Here is an 18,340-nt window from a genome sequence, read left to right as displayed (position 1 = left end):
TGTTTGCCGCTCCCACGCCGAGGTGACACAACGGCCGATCAGACTCCCCCGCCTGCCAGAGCCACAACCCCCAGAGCGCACGCGCCATAACGGCTGCCGGCAGGCACGCGACGTCCCGCGCATGCGCACTACCTGCCGCCCGACTGCGGCCCCGTGGGCGCCGCTGCGTGACGCGATTGCGTCAGACGCAGCCTCGATCTGGGGGCGGGGCGGGAGGTGTAACGGCGCGATTTTTCAAAATGGAGGCGGCGGGGGAGGGGAGCGGCCGCCGGGCCCAGGAACGAGCAGGCCTGGGCCGGGGCGGGCGGCGGGGGGCGCCGTGATGGGGACCCGCGGCCGAGATCCTGAGGAGAGCCCGTAGCGGGACCCGGGGAGAGCGGCCGGCGCCATGGCGACCTGCATCGGCGAGAAAATAGAGGTGCGGAGCCCAGCCCCTCACTACTACCCGCGGGCCCGGCCGGGGTCGCCCCGCTGTTTGCTGGGGTCGAGGAGTGAGGAGAGGCCGGGGGAGAATTCGTTCCTCTCCCGGGCGGCTTGTTTGTGGGAGTCGGCCGGCGTGGCGCTGAGCGCGGCTCCTCCCAGGCCCGCCCGCACCTCCACCCGCTCCCCGTACCGGGGCTGCCCCCGATCGCCGCCCGGCGGGGTGTGCTGGATGCGGGTCCGCCCCGCCGCGCCCCGTGCTCCTCCCCGACGGGGTCGCTTGCGGAGCGAGCGTAGGGGCTCGGTTGTAAATGTCGGCCCGGCAGCCTCCCCCGCCTCCTGCCCCCGGGCCGAGCGGTGAAGCCGCGTTTCCCCACCCGGGCGGCAGACCGGCAGCTCCGCCAGTGCGCACCTTGCGCGGAGCGCTCCGCCCCGCGGCCCCCCGTGTCCCTGCGCTGCCGTGCGAGCGGCAGCTGGTCCGTGCGAGGCCGCGGGAGCTGCCGCGGAGCCGGGCTGTGCAAAGCCCCAGGCGCGGTGTGTTTGCGGGGCGGGCGGCGGTCGCTCCCCAGCCGCTGCCATAGCAGCGGGAGCCAGGGGCGGGTGTCCTCGTCCCGCGGGAGCGGCGGCGGGAAGGCGGCCGCGCTTGGCGACCCGGGCGGCGCCAGTGCCAGTAGGAGCTGGCCGCCGTGCGGGGAGGACGATGCCGCAGGGGATGCTGCGCGGCTCTGCCGCCGACCGGCGCGGTGTCCCGGAGACCGCTGTCCAGGTACCGTCCGGGCACTCTTGGCGGTTTGCTCTGGCATCGGGGTTGTGTGGCACCCATCTCTTGAGGGGTGCTCTGCATAGGAAGGGAGGCTCTAAAGCTTGGGCTGGGGCTGACAGCGGTTATTTGTTTGTACTGCAGGATTTCAAGGTGGGGAACCTCCTGGGGAAGGGCTCCTTCGCAGGGGTCTACAGAGCAGTATCCCTGAAAACCGGTCTGGAAGTGGCTATCAAAATGGTAAGGCAGCTAGCCAAGGAAGTCTGTGTCTTCGAAGAGACTGAACAAGGGCAAGTTGCAACAGGTTGTGGTTACGACATTGGGCATTTATGCCTGGATTTATTGATTGTATGTAACTGATATTTAGGTTAGGATTTGATCCTGAATCAACCAGTACAGCCAAAAAGACTGTGTTGATAATTAATAGAAATACTTACATTGCTACTTTAAAAACTTAAGCTCAAAGAGTCACTACAGGGTGGACAATCAGCCCTATAATTATAATTCAGAAATTTGTGGCCAGAAACACTACAAATTCCACGTGGCTGGAGAGGTCCTGGAAAATGTGCCTTCAAAAATTTCCCTCGCTGCCAGAACAAACTCTGAAGGAAACTCACACCTCACAGGTGTTTTGCTAGATTACTTACAATCTAGAATACTTTTATTTACCCAGCTTTTTAATATTAACCATATTTAACATATCTGCCTAGTAAAATCAGAATTAGGGTTCTCTGTGTATTTCAGAAAACTTTGTTATTAGTGTAAGTATTGAAAATGTTAACACTTGCCTACTTTCAAACTGTTGTGTTTTCCTCTGTTTACTTATGAAGGTATCTAAAACACTTGTTCATTCAAAGCATATAGTAGGCTAAACTGTATGAAAGGTTGTTTATGTTTAGAAGTTTTCAGGCAAACATGCATTGAAAAATCTAACGCTTCTAGTTCACTTGAAACTGACGTGTGTAATCAGTGTTGCAGTGCTTTAAGAATATTCTATGATCTATTTTCAGATAGACAAAAAAGCCATGCACAAAGTTGGGATGGTACAGAGGGTTCAAAATGAGGTGAAAATACATTGTCAGCTAAAGCATCCATCTATAATTGAGGTAAGAATAGTGTTTTGGTAGAGAGAACTGTATATGTGACTTGCTGTGTAGTCTACAAAATGTATTTTATTTTTTTTTCCGCTTGTTTTATGTTCTAGCTCTATAACTATTTTGAGGATAGCAACTATGTGTATTTGATACTTGAGATGTGTCACAACGGTGAAATGAGCAGATACATAAAGAACAGAAAGAAACCCTTTTCAGAAGAAGAAGGTGAGATTTTTTTTTTCTGTGTAGCTCTCTTTGCATTAATGTTTTGGATTATTCAATACGTATTTAATTCTAGTGAAAGGATATTTAAAACTGCTATTACTCTGAACCTGTGTAGCTTAAAACCCTCTTATAAGGGATAAACTAGAAATTAATTACTATCAGAATGGTTGGGGTTGGAAGGGACCTCTGGAGATCATCCAGTCCAACCCACCCACTAAGCCAGGTCCACCAGAGCAGATCACACAGGAATGTGTCCAGGTACGTCTTGAATGTCTCCAGAGAAGGAGACTCCACAACCTTTCTGTGCAGCCTGTTCCAGGGCTCTGGCACCCTCGAAGTAAATATGTTCCTCATCATATTCGGATAGAACCTCCTGTGCTTTAGTCTGTGCCTGTTGCCCCTCATCTTATCACTGGGCACCACTGAAGGGTCTGGTCCCATCCTCCTGACATCCACCCTTGAGATATTTATAAACATTGATGAGATCCCCTCTCAGCCTTCTCTTCTCCAAGCTGAACAGACCCAGCTCTCTTAGTCTTTCTTCATGAGAAAGATGCTCCAGACCCCTAATCATCTTCATAGCCATCACTGGACTCCCTCCAGTAATTCCCTGTCCTTCTTAAACTGGGGAGCCCAGAACTGGACACAGTACTCCAGTTGCAGCCTCACCAGGGCAGAGTAGAGGGGGAGGAGAACCTCCCTCTGTTACACACATTCACTTGAATTCCTGTATACTTTTGTTTCTGTTCATGCCATTTTACAGCAATTTGTGCTGTTTGGGGTTTAAAGAAAAAAACAGACAGTGTTCTTAGAAGGCAGAGGTATCTAGAAGGTAAAGGCTTACCTTTGTACATAAAATTATGTTGAAGTATAGGTCAAGACTGAGAAGTTTCGCAGAGGAAAACTGGCAACTTCACATTCACAGATTTGCCTTCTTTATGTTGTGCCTCTTCACCTCAGTGCTCCTGTGTTACATGTCACCAGTTAGAAAATCTTCCAGGTTACAGTTGGCCTTATGTGGTACCATTGGACATATTTACTCTGTACCAAGCTGTGTGTAGAAATGAAAATGATGCAGGTAACTGTGTTACGTAGGGGCTGATTTAGCAAGGAAGTGTCTGATTTGACAATCCAGTAAGCATTTTTGAAGGACTGGCAACTGAGGAGAAGTTCTGCTATGTTTTTTGCTCCATTTCTTATGGAAAACACTGAAAAACCTGTCTTTCCTTGAAAGTTCATTGTAAGAGTAATTCTAAAACATAAACTTTGCTATATTACTCTTTTGAATAGTATTTTGAGAAAATAATTTTGAAAAAAAATCACTTCTGAATTTATTCATGTTTCTTTTTCTTACAGTTGAGAGTGAGGGGATTTCAGTTAGAACATTGAAAGCCTATCCAGAACAGTGCAATTAAAAGACAGCAGAGCAAGCTGCCATGTACGATGTTTGAGGGCACAGCCAAACAAGCTGTTCTGGTTTCAGCTGATCTGGATTCAGTGGTTATTGCCTCTACTGCTTCCAGAATTACCATGCTGGTCATCTCTTGCACAGTTCTTCCAGTTGAACTGCTTGTTTATCAGTTTCCAATCTGTGAAACCACTATATACATGGATTTTTTTGGAGTCCTGTTCACAGGACTAGACTCAAGGGGTATTGCTTTACAGGCATCATCTCTTTAATTCAGCTCTGCTCCAGCAAAAATAGTTTGTCTGATGGTACCTTAGTTCTAAAAGCTGATAAATCACTGACCTGGATAAAGAAGTCTCTTCCTTTGAGGAGTGGTTTCTACTAATATTTGTTACTCATCAGTCTTTGCCATCTGCTAAAAGAAAAAGGAACACTGTAAAATGTTTGCTCTAGAAATAATAATTCTTAAAATTTCTGTATTTGCAACATCGTAATAAATGGCACTTTTTTAGCCTGGATGAGTCTTTGTCATTCCTGCTATAAGCTAGAACTCTTGAATATTCCCTGAATATCTAATGTAATAGACTATCCCAGTATCATGAATTTAGAAGTTTGAGAAATTGAAATACTACTAGCCTTCCCAGTTGGCTAATGATAAAACAAATATAATCCAAATTGTTTCCTGTATTCTACAGTCTGCATATAGTGGTGAAGCTGGTTGATTTTGTGTATTTGCTGTTTCTGAAAGTGTGGGGCAACTTAACTTTTAAAATTCTTAAGAACCTTATTTAAAAAAATTTAGGCCAATTGAAAATATCTCTAGTCCTGTTTACATTATTTTGGTAGTAAAGAAACAAATTTGATTACTGTGTTACGTTTTTTAACAACTATCTTAGAAAAGTCACACCATATTGCCTAAAGCGGGGGTGTCAAACTCATTTCCACTGGGTGCCACATCAGCCTCGTGGTTGCCTTCAAAGGGCCAAATGTAATTTCAGGACTGTCTAAATGTAGGAGTAGTTACTACTCCTGATGTGGCCCTGGTGAAAGTGAGTTTGACACCCCTGGCTTAAAGCAAAAAGCAGAAAGTTGGTTTCAGTCTCAGTAGTATGATGCTTAAACATCCTTATAACATCCTCATTATTTAAAAAAAGATAAAAAGCAAAGACCCATAAGAGACTTCAAAAACCTGTTATTTTGACAGCTATGATTTCAGTTATATGACTAAAAAATATGATTTTGTGTTTTGACAGTCCGACACTTCTTGCATCAAATTATCACGGGTATGCTGTATCTTCATTCTCATGGAATACTGCACCGGGACCTCACCCTTTCTAATATCTTACTCACCAGTGATATGAATGTCAAGATTGCAGATTTTGGACTAGCAACTCAGCTGAAAATGCCTCATGAAAAACATTACACCATGTGTGGAACTCCAAATTACATTTCTCCAGAGATAGCCACAAGGAGTCCACATGGACTTGAATCTGATGTGTGGTCTTTGGGCTGTATGTTTTACACTCTTCTTATTGGGAAGCCACCTTTTGACACTGACACGGTCAAGAATACGTTGAATAAAGTCGTGTTAGCAGATTATGAAATGCCAACCTTTTTATCAAGAGAGGCACAAGACCTTATACATAGGTTACTTCGCAAAAATCCAGCAGATCGTTTGAGTCTTTCATCAGTGTTAGATCACCCTTTTATGTCCAGATGCAGCTCTGCACGGAGCAAAGATTTGGGAACTTCAGAAGATTCTATGGACAGCGGAAATGCTACCATCTCGACAACCTTCACAGGGTCTTCCAGCATCAGTACCAGTGGTTGTTTGAAAGAAAAGAAGAAGCTGTTAGTTGGACAACCACTCCCAAATAAAATAACTTTTTTTCCTAAAAGCAAAAGTTCTAGTAATACTTCATCTGTAGATGAAAGTGGTTCTTTTCATCAGTGGGGAATTCAAGGAAAAGAAATTGGCAGAGGAAGAACCATGCAACTTGCTGAAGAGAGACCACATTCACGCTACCTCCGAAGAGCCCACTCTTCAGATAGGTCTGGCACATCCCATAGTCAGGCTCAAGGCATATCGAATATTGTTGAGAGATGTCACTCTATGGAACGGCTTTCTAAGCCTAGAGTAGGAACAAGGGAAAACACAGAATGCTTTTCACCTGCAAACAGCTATACTGATATAGGAGAAATATTTAAGGAGAAGACTTCAAGTAGCTCTGGTTTGCTTGAAGGGCAAATATCTCCACCTGTAAAAGATCAACCACAGTAAGAATCAGTTTTTGTTAAGATAAAATTTAGAGCTGCCTTGTATGTTGAATGCATGCCTTTTCCTTTAACTAAGCTGTAGTAAGTCACTCTCTATCTCTTAAAGTAATTTTTAAAAATGCTTGATTATAGGAGAGCCTCTTACAGTTATAGTTAACCTGCATAGCAATCTTAAATGCAAGGTTCTAAGACCTGAATAGATGCTTAGATTCTGTGGTGTTTTTTGTTCTTTTTGTTATAACTGAATCCTTGCTAATGCCAATGTAGTAGTGATCATTGTAAAAAGCAAGTACAGACAGGTGCAGGCTCCAGCGATGGATAACCTCGCAGGAGCTCAGTGTGAATTTACAACAGAGCGGTCATTCTGCAGTAACTGTTGTACGTATTCTTTAGTCCTGAATATGGGGATTATATAACAGCTTGAGTTCACCTGTGACTACATGTGTGTCGTTGTCAAAGAAGCTGGTGAAACCTGGTTTTGGGGATTTACTATATTTTATATAAACTCAAATTATTTTAGGTGATTGCCTAAATATTTCAGCTGCATATCTGTTATGCTGAGGTCACAGGTGTTGTCTCTGTGTCTCCTCTGTGAATTAAGAACCAAATGTAAGAACAGCCACTGCCAGCAGCATTATCAATGGCTTTTTGTTCCTCTATGTTAGTTTCAAGAGTCTACTAGTGAGTGTGAACAGGCTTAAATTTGTACTAAAAATTACTAATAACTTTTAATTCCATTTGGAAACAGTGTTTTATTTTTTTATGCTTCACCCAGTGAATGTTCCCTATGAAAGCAGCAGCATGTTCTATGCTGTCTCAAGCTGCAAATGCCACCTGAATTTCTTAAATGTTCTAAAAGTATTATGGTGTCTGCAGCTGCAACACTATAACTTCTGTTGTGCAAGTGTCTTTGATGTCATCTTGATTGAATGTGTAACTTCTGTTTTGCAGCTCAAATTATCTTTGCCCAGTGAAGCCTCAGGTTGGTTTGTTTGAGCAGAAGTCCCAGACTGAAACAATGCAGCAGTGGCTTGGAAGCATGCAAACAAATGGTGTGTTACTAATCAGCTGTGGATATTTTTGCACTCAAGTTGGAGTAGTGGCTTTTAACTGTTTCTGTGTTTGTTCTATATTTTATTTATTTAAACTTGTGACAGAAGGGATATCTGGATGGCCAAGTAACTGTGATACCAGAATATAGTGCTGGCATCTTAAATAACACCAATTGGATGTTAACAGGCTACTGCAGACAGACTATTTCACAGAATCACAGAATCGACTGGGTTGGAAAAGACCTCAGAGATCATCAAGTCCAACCCTTGGTCCATCTCTAGTTTCTGAATGAAAAGCATGGTAGACCCTAAACTGACTTGTTGCTGCAAAAAACTGACATGGATACTGAAAGAAGCAGAATGATTTCCAGCATCAATAACCTGTAGGATCATTCTTATGCAAGAAATATCCCATTGGAAACATTTTGTTCTCTTTTTGGACTAAGCTGTAACATTTTTTGTTTCCTGAGGCAGGAATTAATTTCAGAAGGTTTTGTAGTTAGTGTTACTCTTGAGTTGTTGGGTTGGTATAATGAGCTGTATATACCTGCCTTCATAAGAGTGAAGAAACTGAGTACTTAAAATGAGGTAATTCTCTTCTTTTAGTATTTTTTTTTAAAAAGGGAGGAAAACAATTCTAGAACCTGGCATTAGTTATTCAGTTGTGACCTGAAATGTGTAAGTATAAATATATGAGAGAAGATTGGCAGCCGACTCAAAAACTCATTAACTAACTGTTAATTTAGTTGTGCAAATACACCTTAAGAGAAAATGAGACCTCAGTGAATGGGGAAGATAATAAGGCTGCAGAAGGAGGGGTGGAGGAAAGGACAAAAGACACAGAAGGGAAGGAGGCGTTCTTTGTCGTGCATCATATTACATCATTTACGAATAATGTAATTCAATCATAAAACTAAATCACAAATCCATTCTGGCCTTTTTGATTTTGGTATTACTGGACTCCTTCCTGTCTACAGGGAATTGGAATAATATGACATATGCTCTGAATAATCCTATTTAATTTTTGGTCCCTTCTCAACTGTTCTACAACATGGCAGGAGGAGTGTATTACCTGTCTGGGTGAGGTGAAAGTTGATCAAGGGCTTAAATATCGAAACTAGGGAAGCAGTTATAGGAAGTTTTAATATAAAAATAGGGATTTTTTTCATCTTTTAACAAGTGACTGGAAATCAAACAAGGGTTTTGGAGTGTCCGTTTGACACTTCGAGTACTAAAACCTCTGGTTGATGTTAAAACACTAGTTAGCTAAACTGAAACTTAAGTGAACCTATAATAGGTACTGGTGGCTATCTGAATGTCAAGTAAACTGTCTTTCAACTAATTCTTGTCTAAGTATTTGTTTGAACAATCTTTGAGTCTACGATGTACCTTTATGATGCTTTCAGTTCAGCTGAGACCACCTGCAGACCTAACTGGCAACAGTAATGCACATGGAGGTTTTCGGTATCATCTGGATGTGCAGCAAGATGCATCAAGAAATGCGTGGAACACCTTAAAAGATATAAGGAATCATGATGCATCTCTTGACTGTCCACAGTCTTTAAACCAGAGAAACCCCAAGAAATATGTCCCTGGAGTTCTCTGCAAATCTGAGAAAATTCAACCATCTTCTTCAACGTGTGGCCTTTGGTCACCTTCAGAACAAAACCAAACGTGGGGCAGAGAACCACCAGCACAACAGAAACCTACACTGCGAAGTACAGTATCGCCTCTCAACGCTCAAAGGCTAAAACCGCTTAGGCAAAAAACAAAGAATGCGGTGGTATGTATCAGTTCTTAAAACGGAAACAATTAAAGTATTAAATGTAGTGTGAATATCTCTTAAAAGTCACTTGGTAAACCAGAACCATTTGTTTTTATAAAGCTTAATCTATAATAATTTGATTTAAAGTTATATTAGTAAGATGCACCTTAGTTTCTGTATATGGAATACTGCAACCTCATGGTCACTTCCTGCACATAGTGACATGGTATTGCTTTTTAGTTTACAAGTGAAGAAACTGTAGGTAGACCTGACAAATGCTAAATGCATATATACTTCCTGCAGTTCTAAACATCTGTACTGCTTAGCTGTACAAGTTGCCTTTAAGCTTTCAACATTGGGATTTTAACTGTGTCAAACATGTGAAACGCTTTTACAGATTAGATCAATAACTGGATTAGAAATGAAAATAGTCTTACTCTCATGTAAAAACTTGAATATTGTTTCTATAATGCTGCTTTTTCCCTGTCTTGCAGTGGGAAAGCAAAACAAATTCCATTAATCCTTACTGATAATACAAATTTTTTGGTTGTTTTGTTCCTGGTATCACCCTTTTGCCTTTTGTTCCATTTCTTAGTCTTGCTCATCCTGTCATGTTTCCTCCCACCCCCCAGTCTGATTTTTGAAAAAGAGAATGTTATAATAGAGCTGACCTGTCTTCATCTGATTTGTCAGTTAGGAAGCCACACCCTTGCTGACCAGCCTTATAGCCTTAGGTTATGTTGAAGTGTTTTGTTTTCATAGCACTAATGGCAAAAGTTACTGCAAGAAGAACTTTATAAGTTTGCAGCACATTTGAGAAAGAAGAGAACTTTTTTTTTTTAAGCATTTATGAAAAAGCCTCTATCTTATTTTGTCAGAAAGCAAAGGTCCTTTTGTCTAACCTGTATTTAATATATTTTAGGTGAGCATTCTAGATACTGGAGAAGTGTGTATGGAGTTTCTAAAAGAACACCATTCACAAGAGCTTGTGAAAGAAGTTCTCAGAATATCTTCTGATGGAAATGTGGTATGTTTTCAATTTCTTTATTGTTGTGTTAAGGGCTTAAGAGTATTTTGTTCTTTTGGAGTGGGGTTTTTTAAATTTTCATTGAAGTGATTATTTGGTTATTTGCAATATTTACATGTGTACAAGTATAGACTCCTTCCCTCTCCCTGTAGTACAGTTACACAAATAGAGGTAGAAAGCAATTTTTTCGGAGCAAAAATGGACTTGGCTATTGGAATAGGTGAGGAATTGTTGAAAAACTATTGCTGTTAAATAATTACTTAGGAATACAGCGTTCCGGGTAAATCATGGTAAACAATTAAGCTGTGACTTATTTCTATACCTGTTAAATGCAGGGAGTGCTGTAGTAAATTGCAACTGTAAGTGTTTGGGTTTTTTTCCCCCCTTTTTGTAGATTGCAGTTTATCATCCAAATGAAGGAAGAGGTTTCCTTCTTGATGACAGACCTCCTGCTCCTCCTGAAGACATCTGTATGTATAACTTTGACAACTTGCCAGGTAATCTGAAGTTCAATTTAAATTTATGACTATTAATGTGATTTTTAAGTGAATCTTGTTTGAGACTTTTTAGCTTTTAGCTACTACTTGTTGGGTAACTGTGAAGACAAAACTCATTTGAGAATAAGATTCAAGCTACAGTTTAACTGGAAACTGGATTTTGAAACTTCACAGGAAAGTGTAAATCCACAGGTTTTAATTATTATAAGGAGTCATCCCTTTTCAGTGTAGTGTGCTAAAATTAAAGCTTTCATATTCTTCTCATCCATATGTTTAAATATGAATGGAAGAAACATTATCAAGTCATTTTTAAAACAGCAGCTTTACTTTGTGCTGCTTAATACTTATAACTTGAGGGAGAAGGCAAAAAATACGTATTTGAAAACATTGACACAGTATTTAATGTAGACAGCTGAAAACGAGATACAAGCTAACTGTAAGTTCTTAGGAGACAAGCAGACTGATCTACTAGAGAATAAAGACAGGTTTTACATAATGCCAGGAAGCCAGCGAGACTGATATCTAGTTAAATGGTATATGCATCACTTTCCTTTACTATGTTGTTGAGGTTCTTAATTATGTTAATTGAACCTATTGAAGATGCGCACTTTTATAAAAGTTGGTGGAAAGACAAGTCAGCTTCTTTGAACATATTTCTTTAAAGCACTTAAATATATTACTCGCAACCTTTAGCTATCAAGCACATATTTTAAATTACTTCTCTCCAAGGTGGCGTGCAGTGTTTAATCTGATGACTTCTTGATCAAAGTTATTGAATTTTTTTTACTTATTTTTTTTTTTTTAGAGAAGTACTGGAAAAAATACCAGTATGCAGCCAAGTTTGTACAGTTGGTAAGAACAAAAACCCCCAAAGTTACGTTCTACACAAGATATGCCAAGTGCATGTTGATGGAAAATTCACCCACTGCAGATGTTGAAATTTGTTTTTATGATGGTATGTATTAATTTGTGTCATTATGTGAGTAATTGTATCATGTTATTAAAGCTGCACTAAAATACTGCCGCACACTAAACAATGAATGCTTTAGGTTGAAGCAAATATTAGCATTGTCGTTATTCTACCCCACTCTGTCGTTATTCTACCCCACTCTGTCGTTATTCTACCCCACTCTGTCGTTATTCTACCCCACTCTGTCGTTATTCTACCCCACTCTGTCGTTATTCTACCCCACTCTGTCGTTATTCTACCCCACTCTGTCGTTATTCTACCCCACTCTGTCGTTATTCTACCCCACTCTGTCGTTATTCTACCCCACTCTGTCGTTATTCTACCCCACTCTGTCGTTATTCTACCCCTTGCAGGTCAGTTTTATTCATTAGGTATTTACTGAGGGAGTACATGTTACAAAAGTGTTATTAAACTACACTTTGTTTTAATTTGTGAGCTTTTCTTTGTGTTTGATAGTTAATCTATTTAGTGAGAGGAGTGTCAGTCTTGCAAGCTTTCCATTGTTAAGTGGAGTAATAGTATTACCAAGACTGCTCACTGGAGGAGGGAATTGGCTGGCTTCTTGCCCTTCAGAAGCTAAACTGCACTGACAATTGTTCTCTTACTGTAGACTACAGTCAAATAGTTTTATCTGCTACATGCATAGATACACCAAATAGAATTTATGGCAGAAAAAAAGAGACTTGACTAACAGCTCTGTGATTCAGCATGGAACTGCTATTGAAAGAATGGGCGTCTTTTTAAAAACCATATTCAAATTCTTATAGAACCTACTTAACCAGCTTTTTTGTAGTACTGTTAGAGATGTTTATTTTGTCTCAGATTAAGGTTTAGAAAGGTAGTTATTAAAATATGTAAGAAATGCATTATTCAACCCATTTAAGTAGTGATCTTTGGCCACAGAGGGCATTCAGTTAACATTACAGTCCCAATTTAAGTGGCTTTCTATTTCTGCCAGACATAGAGCTGATATAGGAGTTGTTTTGTTCTTGCAGTAATCCTTAAGTCTGTGAGATACACTTTAGAGTAGAATGTAGTGGCAGAAATCTGTATTTCATAGATCCTGGTGTTTTGTATAAATCTGACTAGACATTTTTACAGGAGCAAAGATACACAAGACAGCTGGTATAACTCGGGTGATTGAAAAATCAGGGAAATCGTTCACTTTGAAAGAAGAAAGCGAAGCAGGTTTGAAGAAGGAAATACAAGTATATATGGATCACGCAAATGAAGTAAGCTGTATTATATATACCTTTTCCAGTGCAAAGCAACCTGCTGAAATTTCAGTTTCTCTTTCACAGATGTGATTCTGATGTTCCTTTTCGTATTTTTCATTATACTAATAAAAAGGGATGATAAAGGCTTTTTTGAAACAGCAAATACTGATGTTGAGGTAACAGTAACTATTGCTCACAATGAAGACTGTCAGAAGAAATTCTTACTAGTGTGTAAAGCAGGTTTGCCTGTCTGGTGAAGGGATTAAATGGCACAGATGAAGCTGCTTTACACAAGTTAAGAAAACCAAAAATAAAAAATAAAAGTAACAATAATAAAATACACAACAAAACACACAACAAAACGTGCCACCCCCCAACAAACAAACCAAACCACACATATACCACAACCCCAAACGAAAAAAAAACCAACAAAACCCACTTGACAGTTGTTTAATTTACCTGCCTGCTGTGCTTTCCTTTTCTTGCTTCATGTCGACCAGTTAGCAGTCATAAATAATTTTTTGTCTATGAACTCAGGAAACAGTAAAAATATAGTACAAATTTCCTATTCACTCTTCCTTCTGTTCTGTTGTTTTCTGTTAATGGAATTCAGGGATCTTCTAGTCACTATCTAGTCCGAAGAAAGGGTAGGAGATGCGATTAAGAAGTTATGATGTAATATGTAGCTTTTTGAATCGCCTCCATGGCACCTGAGTGCAGTTATTGGTATTCGGTGCTACTGAAAACGCATTTCCTTGTGTAGGCTCACCTGCCACACTGAACTTGTATGAAATAGTTATACTGTTCTCTATGAAGAACTTCTATACTTTTCTTCTATTAAAAACTCCTTCTCATTTCAGGGACATCGTATATGCCTTGCACTGGAATCTGCTGTTTTGGAAGAAGAAAAAAGGAATGAAAACATTCCATTTTTTCCAATAATTGTTGGAAGGTAATATTTCACTCGAATACTATGCATTAGAATACTCCCACTAAGCAGACTTACGCAGAAATGATTGCAGAAGCCAGGGTTGCTTAACAGAAGCTCATTGTCATTAGCAAGATAAGGTGTTCATACATGCTATCAAGTTTATTTTGGACCTGCAAAGCCTCCTTTGATACGAAGACAAAATACACATGTGGATTTAGACTAAACCAGGTAAGCAATTAGCATGTGTAAAAACAAATCTGCATAAGACTAGTGCCATCAAGTGCTTTGTACTGTCCATGGTAAACTGAAGGAAAAGCAGCTTTTTCTCTGTTCTTTCTTTAGTCCCTTTTGGAAAGATCTTTTTCCATTTTTTCTCCTTATTTTTCCAGAAAACCTGGCAATGCTGAATCACCACAGGCTCTAGCACCTCCACCGCTGGACAACACAAACTCTTCAAAAGTTATGGCACTGGATAGTAATATGGTAGCTGCCAGTTCTACTCCAGTCCAGTCTCCAAACTGTGCTCCTTCTGTAAGTACACAAGAACACAGAGTGGAAACTGTGCTCCAGTAGGAATTCAAATATTGCTGTTTTATTTCAACTGATGGAACTATATTTGCGTGGATGTAGGCTTTTATTAAATCTTTGTGGGCATACTGACTAGAAATGTTAACTTCCATTTCAACTAACTTTTGTACCTGGATTTAAGATCATCTGAAAAGTTAAAATCCTCTGAAACTTTCCCAGAAATGGCTTCTGGGAACGTAGTTTTAAAATCATTTACTGATGTTACACAGCACAGTGTTCAGTTTGTTTTGGAAAGCTTTGATGTGCCCTCAGGCCTGTGTATTGAATGATAGTCACAAAGAGCATTAGCACTTGAGGCTACTGTTCTGAAATAACCAGGTGTTAGAGATCCACCAAGATTCCATTGCTGCATCACAACCCTGGTGCAACTTCCCCAGCTGACTGAATTATATTGAGGCCTTGCATACTGAGTTTGTGTCATCTTAACTTTGTTGAATTTATGTGGGTCTGCACCTCTGGTCTTTCATTGCATAGTATGTGTCCTTAGTGCAGAATGTGCCAGTTTTTGCTAGACTGAAATGAACCTGCAACAAGAATTCCTTCCGGCTTCAGTACTGGCATTGATTTCTACACTGACTTAAGGTTATGGGTCACCAAGTTATAACTTGAAGGTTCAGGGTTCAATCTCGTTCTTTTGTTTATCATATAGCAAACACTTTGGTCTTTGTAAGACCTTCACTGTTTGCTTTCTCTTCTGAAGTACTTATTTCTAAGCAAAATAACACAATAACTGGTTGCCTTTCCATGTTACTCTTGTCTGGTTTTGTCAGTTTCTTTATACTTGAACTAGATCTGTGTATCCTGAGGTGCAGCTTGTTTCTCCTTTCAGGTTCCTGTAATTATCTGGATCCTGATCTCTTTCCTGACCAAGCTCTCCTATGTCAGACACTCCCCGACTTGCATCTTTTCACTGAACCCTGAATCTTAAATACTGCTAAGTACACCACCTCATCTCTGTCATCTCTGTGACTATGGGAGGAGGTATCTGAGTAGAAGCAGACGTTTCCTCCTAGACAGCAGTGGTAGCATTGTCCTAAAGGCCTTCCGTGTTTGATCCTCTGTTATTCTTTGTTCTTCACTCTTCACTTTTTGTCTCCTTATAGCTATAACAGAATCTGTATGTGCTATAGAACTATTACAGTTTAATATTCTAGTTTCCAATTAATAGCATTGTTCATATTTCTGTAAAATATTGGCCAGGTGGTCATCTAAAAGGGGGCTGTTTTATAATCTAACATGTGCTGAATGTTTTTTCTGAAAATGGACAGGGCTTTCTGGTGGTCAAATAAGGAAAAATGGGGTTTAAAATATTAAAAGTCTGCTTAGGGAAGGGAATTCCTTTGTCAGTACAGCAAAGCAGTAGAAAAACTGTCATAATACTGAGAAAGTAATGAAGTCCTGTGTGGTTTTTATAACATAATGCTGTTAAACGAAGCACACTGGTTAATCTGTCTCTATATGTGAAAAGATTTTAAAAAGGTGGTAACTGACCACTATAGGTGGTACTTAGTCAGTTGGATTAATAGTAAGGCTGCTAATACTGTGCATTTCTGTGTTTTAGGTGGTATCATACGAAAAGTCTACATTTATGACTAACGCTGCGGAAACTACGTGCTCCTCTGTTCATCAAACAGAATGCAGCCCAAATTCAGCCCAACTTATAAAGTCTGTCTTTGTGAAAAATGTTGGTTGGGCTTCTCAGGTGAGAAATGAATACTAATAACAGAGGAAATCTGTTCTTTTTCATATTAAATTCAAGATCTATATTTTCAAGTCATTACCTTTAACCTGATTTGTGAGGAATACATTCAGTTGTGCTTTGCTAATTTGAATCTGAAAATCAGTATGTGGAAGGATCCTTCCAAATAAGTATCTTTGATAAATATCATGGTGAATTATATGAATAGAAGAAACCAAAATAACAGTTCAGTATTTTGGTTCCACTTATCACAATTTTCCTGTGGTTCTTATTGCCTCTGAATGTTTTCTGTCATTTAAATTTGACTCTAGTAAAAAAATGAAGCTGTTAAACTTGCGTATTTTCACTAATGTAAAAGCATCATGACAAAGTGTTTTTAACATGAATGTATCAGATCTGTACAGGACAAATCAATCTGCCTGTACAAGAGGAAAAGCTGTTTCCTTAAAGTGAAATTTTTCCTCTGCTTTTCTGTGGGATCAGCTTTAGATTTAAAAAGTGGTTCTCTGCAATCCAGATCAAGTAAGCTTCCTGTCCCAACAGCAAAAGTGTGCTTTGTACCTAAGAGCTTTAAAATGCATATAGCTATGAACTCTCACAAATGGGCCTTCTATTTCATGTTTGGTCCTACTTAAAATTTCTCTAGGAAGGGTTAAGTCAAAGGTACTTTAAGTCTCATGGAAAAAAATTACTAAAGGTGAGTATCTGAAACCTTAGGAAGTCTGATTGTTGAGACTGCATGAGACTACTTTTCCAAATTAGTATACTTGCAACCTTTATCTTTGAAAGACTGACCTAGATTCCAAAATCACTTCAACAATTCTGGAACACTATCAGCTTCAATTATTAGAAAATAATCTAGGTATGTAATCTTGTATTTTTGTACTCAAACCACAACCATAACACAACTTCTCTCATTAGCTGACCAGTGGAGCAGTATGGGTTCAGTTTAATGATGGATCCCAACTGGTAGCCCAAGCAGGTGTTTCTTCTATCACTTACACGTCTCCAGATGGCCAGACAACTAGGTGAGCTATTACTGCTGTAAAAATAGTTGTTTCCCGTCAAGTGTCAGACTGTTATATATAAGGTAAACTTCATAGCTGCTATCCATTTTGTTTTGTAAATAATAAAACTTAGCTTTCCAGTAACTTCTCAGTTGATTAACCTAATAAACAAACACAGAGAAATACCTGTAGCTTTGATTGAACTCCGGATAACAAAGGAGTTAAAAAGAAAAAAGAGCTGGGTATGCATATATACTTTTTGTTCTCCAGAGTACAGCCACTGTTCATTTACAGTATTTAAAAGAGGGAGGGGGAGAAAAGTAAGGCTTTAATACTTTTTTTTTTTAATAATGCTGGATTAGAGAGATAGCATATCAATAATGATGCATAGATCTCAAGTGCTCCGATATTTGCCTAATCTGGAACACATTTTTTGGTTAAATATGTATAGGAAAGAGGGGCCTGGCATTAAGCCATCAAGCTCCAATTAATAATGTGTCTAGTTATACTTAACATCTATTTGATTTAGTGGTTTGCATATTTACAGACAAGTTTTAAAATTATTATACTATCCAGAAATAAATTATTTTAAGCATCTGAATTTTGTGTGCTCATTTGCCTTTCTAGGTATGGAGAAAATGATAAGTTGCCAGAATACATAAAGGAGAAGCTGCACTGTCTGTCGTCTATTCTTGTGATGTTTACCAATCCACCGGGTCCCCACTGATTAAAGCAAAGCAGGTGTCAGGACACAAGAGCTTAATAAACTCACTCAATGACTTTCAAGTAAAGTGACTCATGTTACTCAGCTTATGCAGAAACTCCTTCAAAAGCTGGTAAAAAGTGAGGAAGGGAAGGGCTGCTCTGTTTACATGTAGCAATATGCTTGTTAAGTGTCTCACAAAACATGTTTTTCCTCAAAATGATGGAGAAACTTGCTCAAGCAAAACTTTGAGCACCTTAGTACTAGATAACATGAAGTTTTTTGAAATAATCTGAGTTTGTTGTATTTCTGTCTTCCTCCAGTGCTCACTCAGTGCCAACGGTCAAGGAAAATGCATCTGTGCTGTCAAAGTGTTTGTATTGTAAATAACTTCTATTTTTACATCTTATGAGTAATATATGTAAATATGTATATGTTTTATAACTTTTTTATTTTTTTTGTAGCAGCAGCTTTTAACTTCCCTGCACAAGCATTTTATAAAAAAAAAAAAAATAAATGCAGTGGTAATTGTCCAGATCTATTTATTTGTTTCATGTTCAAGTGATGGTTTATTAAGAACCCTTTCCTCTAAGTCTTAAGCTCAATTTATAAAAGGAAGAGTTCAGGAGAAACAGCATAGAATTGTTGTGTAAAGTTACTTCTACCTTGAAGGAAAAAGAAAATCACTGTGTTTTCAGTA

At 39.6% G+C, this 18,340-nt stretch overlaps 1 protein-coding gene across 2 annotated transcripts; it reads left to right on the top strand.

The window, feature by feature from the left end:
* Window positions 1-226: 226 nt before the first annotated feature.
* On the top strand, window positions 227-18,177 carry PLK4 (polo like kinase 4). Of its 2 annotated transcripts, none has more exons than XM_065062058.1 (16): window positions 227-418; window positions 1,325-1,420; window positions 2,191-2,286; window positions 2,385-2,499; window positions 5,161-6,184; window positions 7,136-7,236; window positions 8,643-9,019; window positions 9,924-10,028; window positions 10,423-10,525; window positions 11,331-11,480; window positions 12,597-12,727; window positions 13,573-13,664; window positions 14,033-14,174; window positions 15,793-15,933; window positions 16,852-16,958; window positions 17,565-18,177. In XM_065062058.1, exons 1-16 carry the CDS (start codon window positions 389-391, stop codon window positions 17,662-17,664), a joined length of 2,910 nt encoding a protein of 969 aa, XP_064918130.1. In that variant the 5' UTR covers window positions 227-388; the 3' UTR covers window positions 17,665-18,177. The 2 variants fall into 2 exon arrangements, with proteins under 2 accessions (XP_064918130.1, XP_064918131.1); XM_065062059.1 differs by lacking the exon at window positions 227-418 and adding an exon at window positions 856-1,186.
* The last annotated feature ends 163 nt before the right edge of the window (window positions 18,178-18,340 follow it).

This window comes from Columba livia, chromosome 4, assembly GCF_036013475.1.
Source record: "Columba livia isolate bColLiv1 breed racing homer chromosome 4, bColLiv1.pat.W.v2, whole genome shotgun sequence".
Taxonomy (NCBI): Eukaryota; Metazoa; Chordata; class Aves; order Columbiformes; family Columbidae; genus Columba; species Columba livia.
The sequence above is the reverse complement of the archived record's forward strand: the minus strand, read 5'-3'. Positions and strand labels throughout refer to the sequence as shown.

What these genes read in the sequence shown, in the direction of transcription:
- PLK4 (XM_065062059.1), top strand. Translation starts at nt 1,121, where the DNA reads ATGCCGCAGGGGATGCTGCGCGGCTCTGCCGCCGACCGGCGCGGTGTC. An exon ending in TGGAAGCATGCAAACAAATG is followed by an intron (nt 7,237 to 8,642) that starts GTGTGTTACTAA and finishes TGATGCTTTCAG; the next exon opens with TTCAGCTGAGACCACCTGCA. An exon ending in CCAGATGGCCAGACAACTAG is followed by an intron (nt 16,959 to 17,564) that starts GTGAGCTATTAC and finishes TTGCCTTTCTAG; the next exon opens with GTATGGAGAAAATGATAAGT.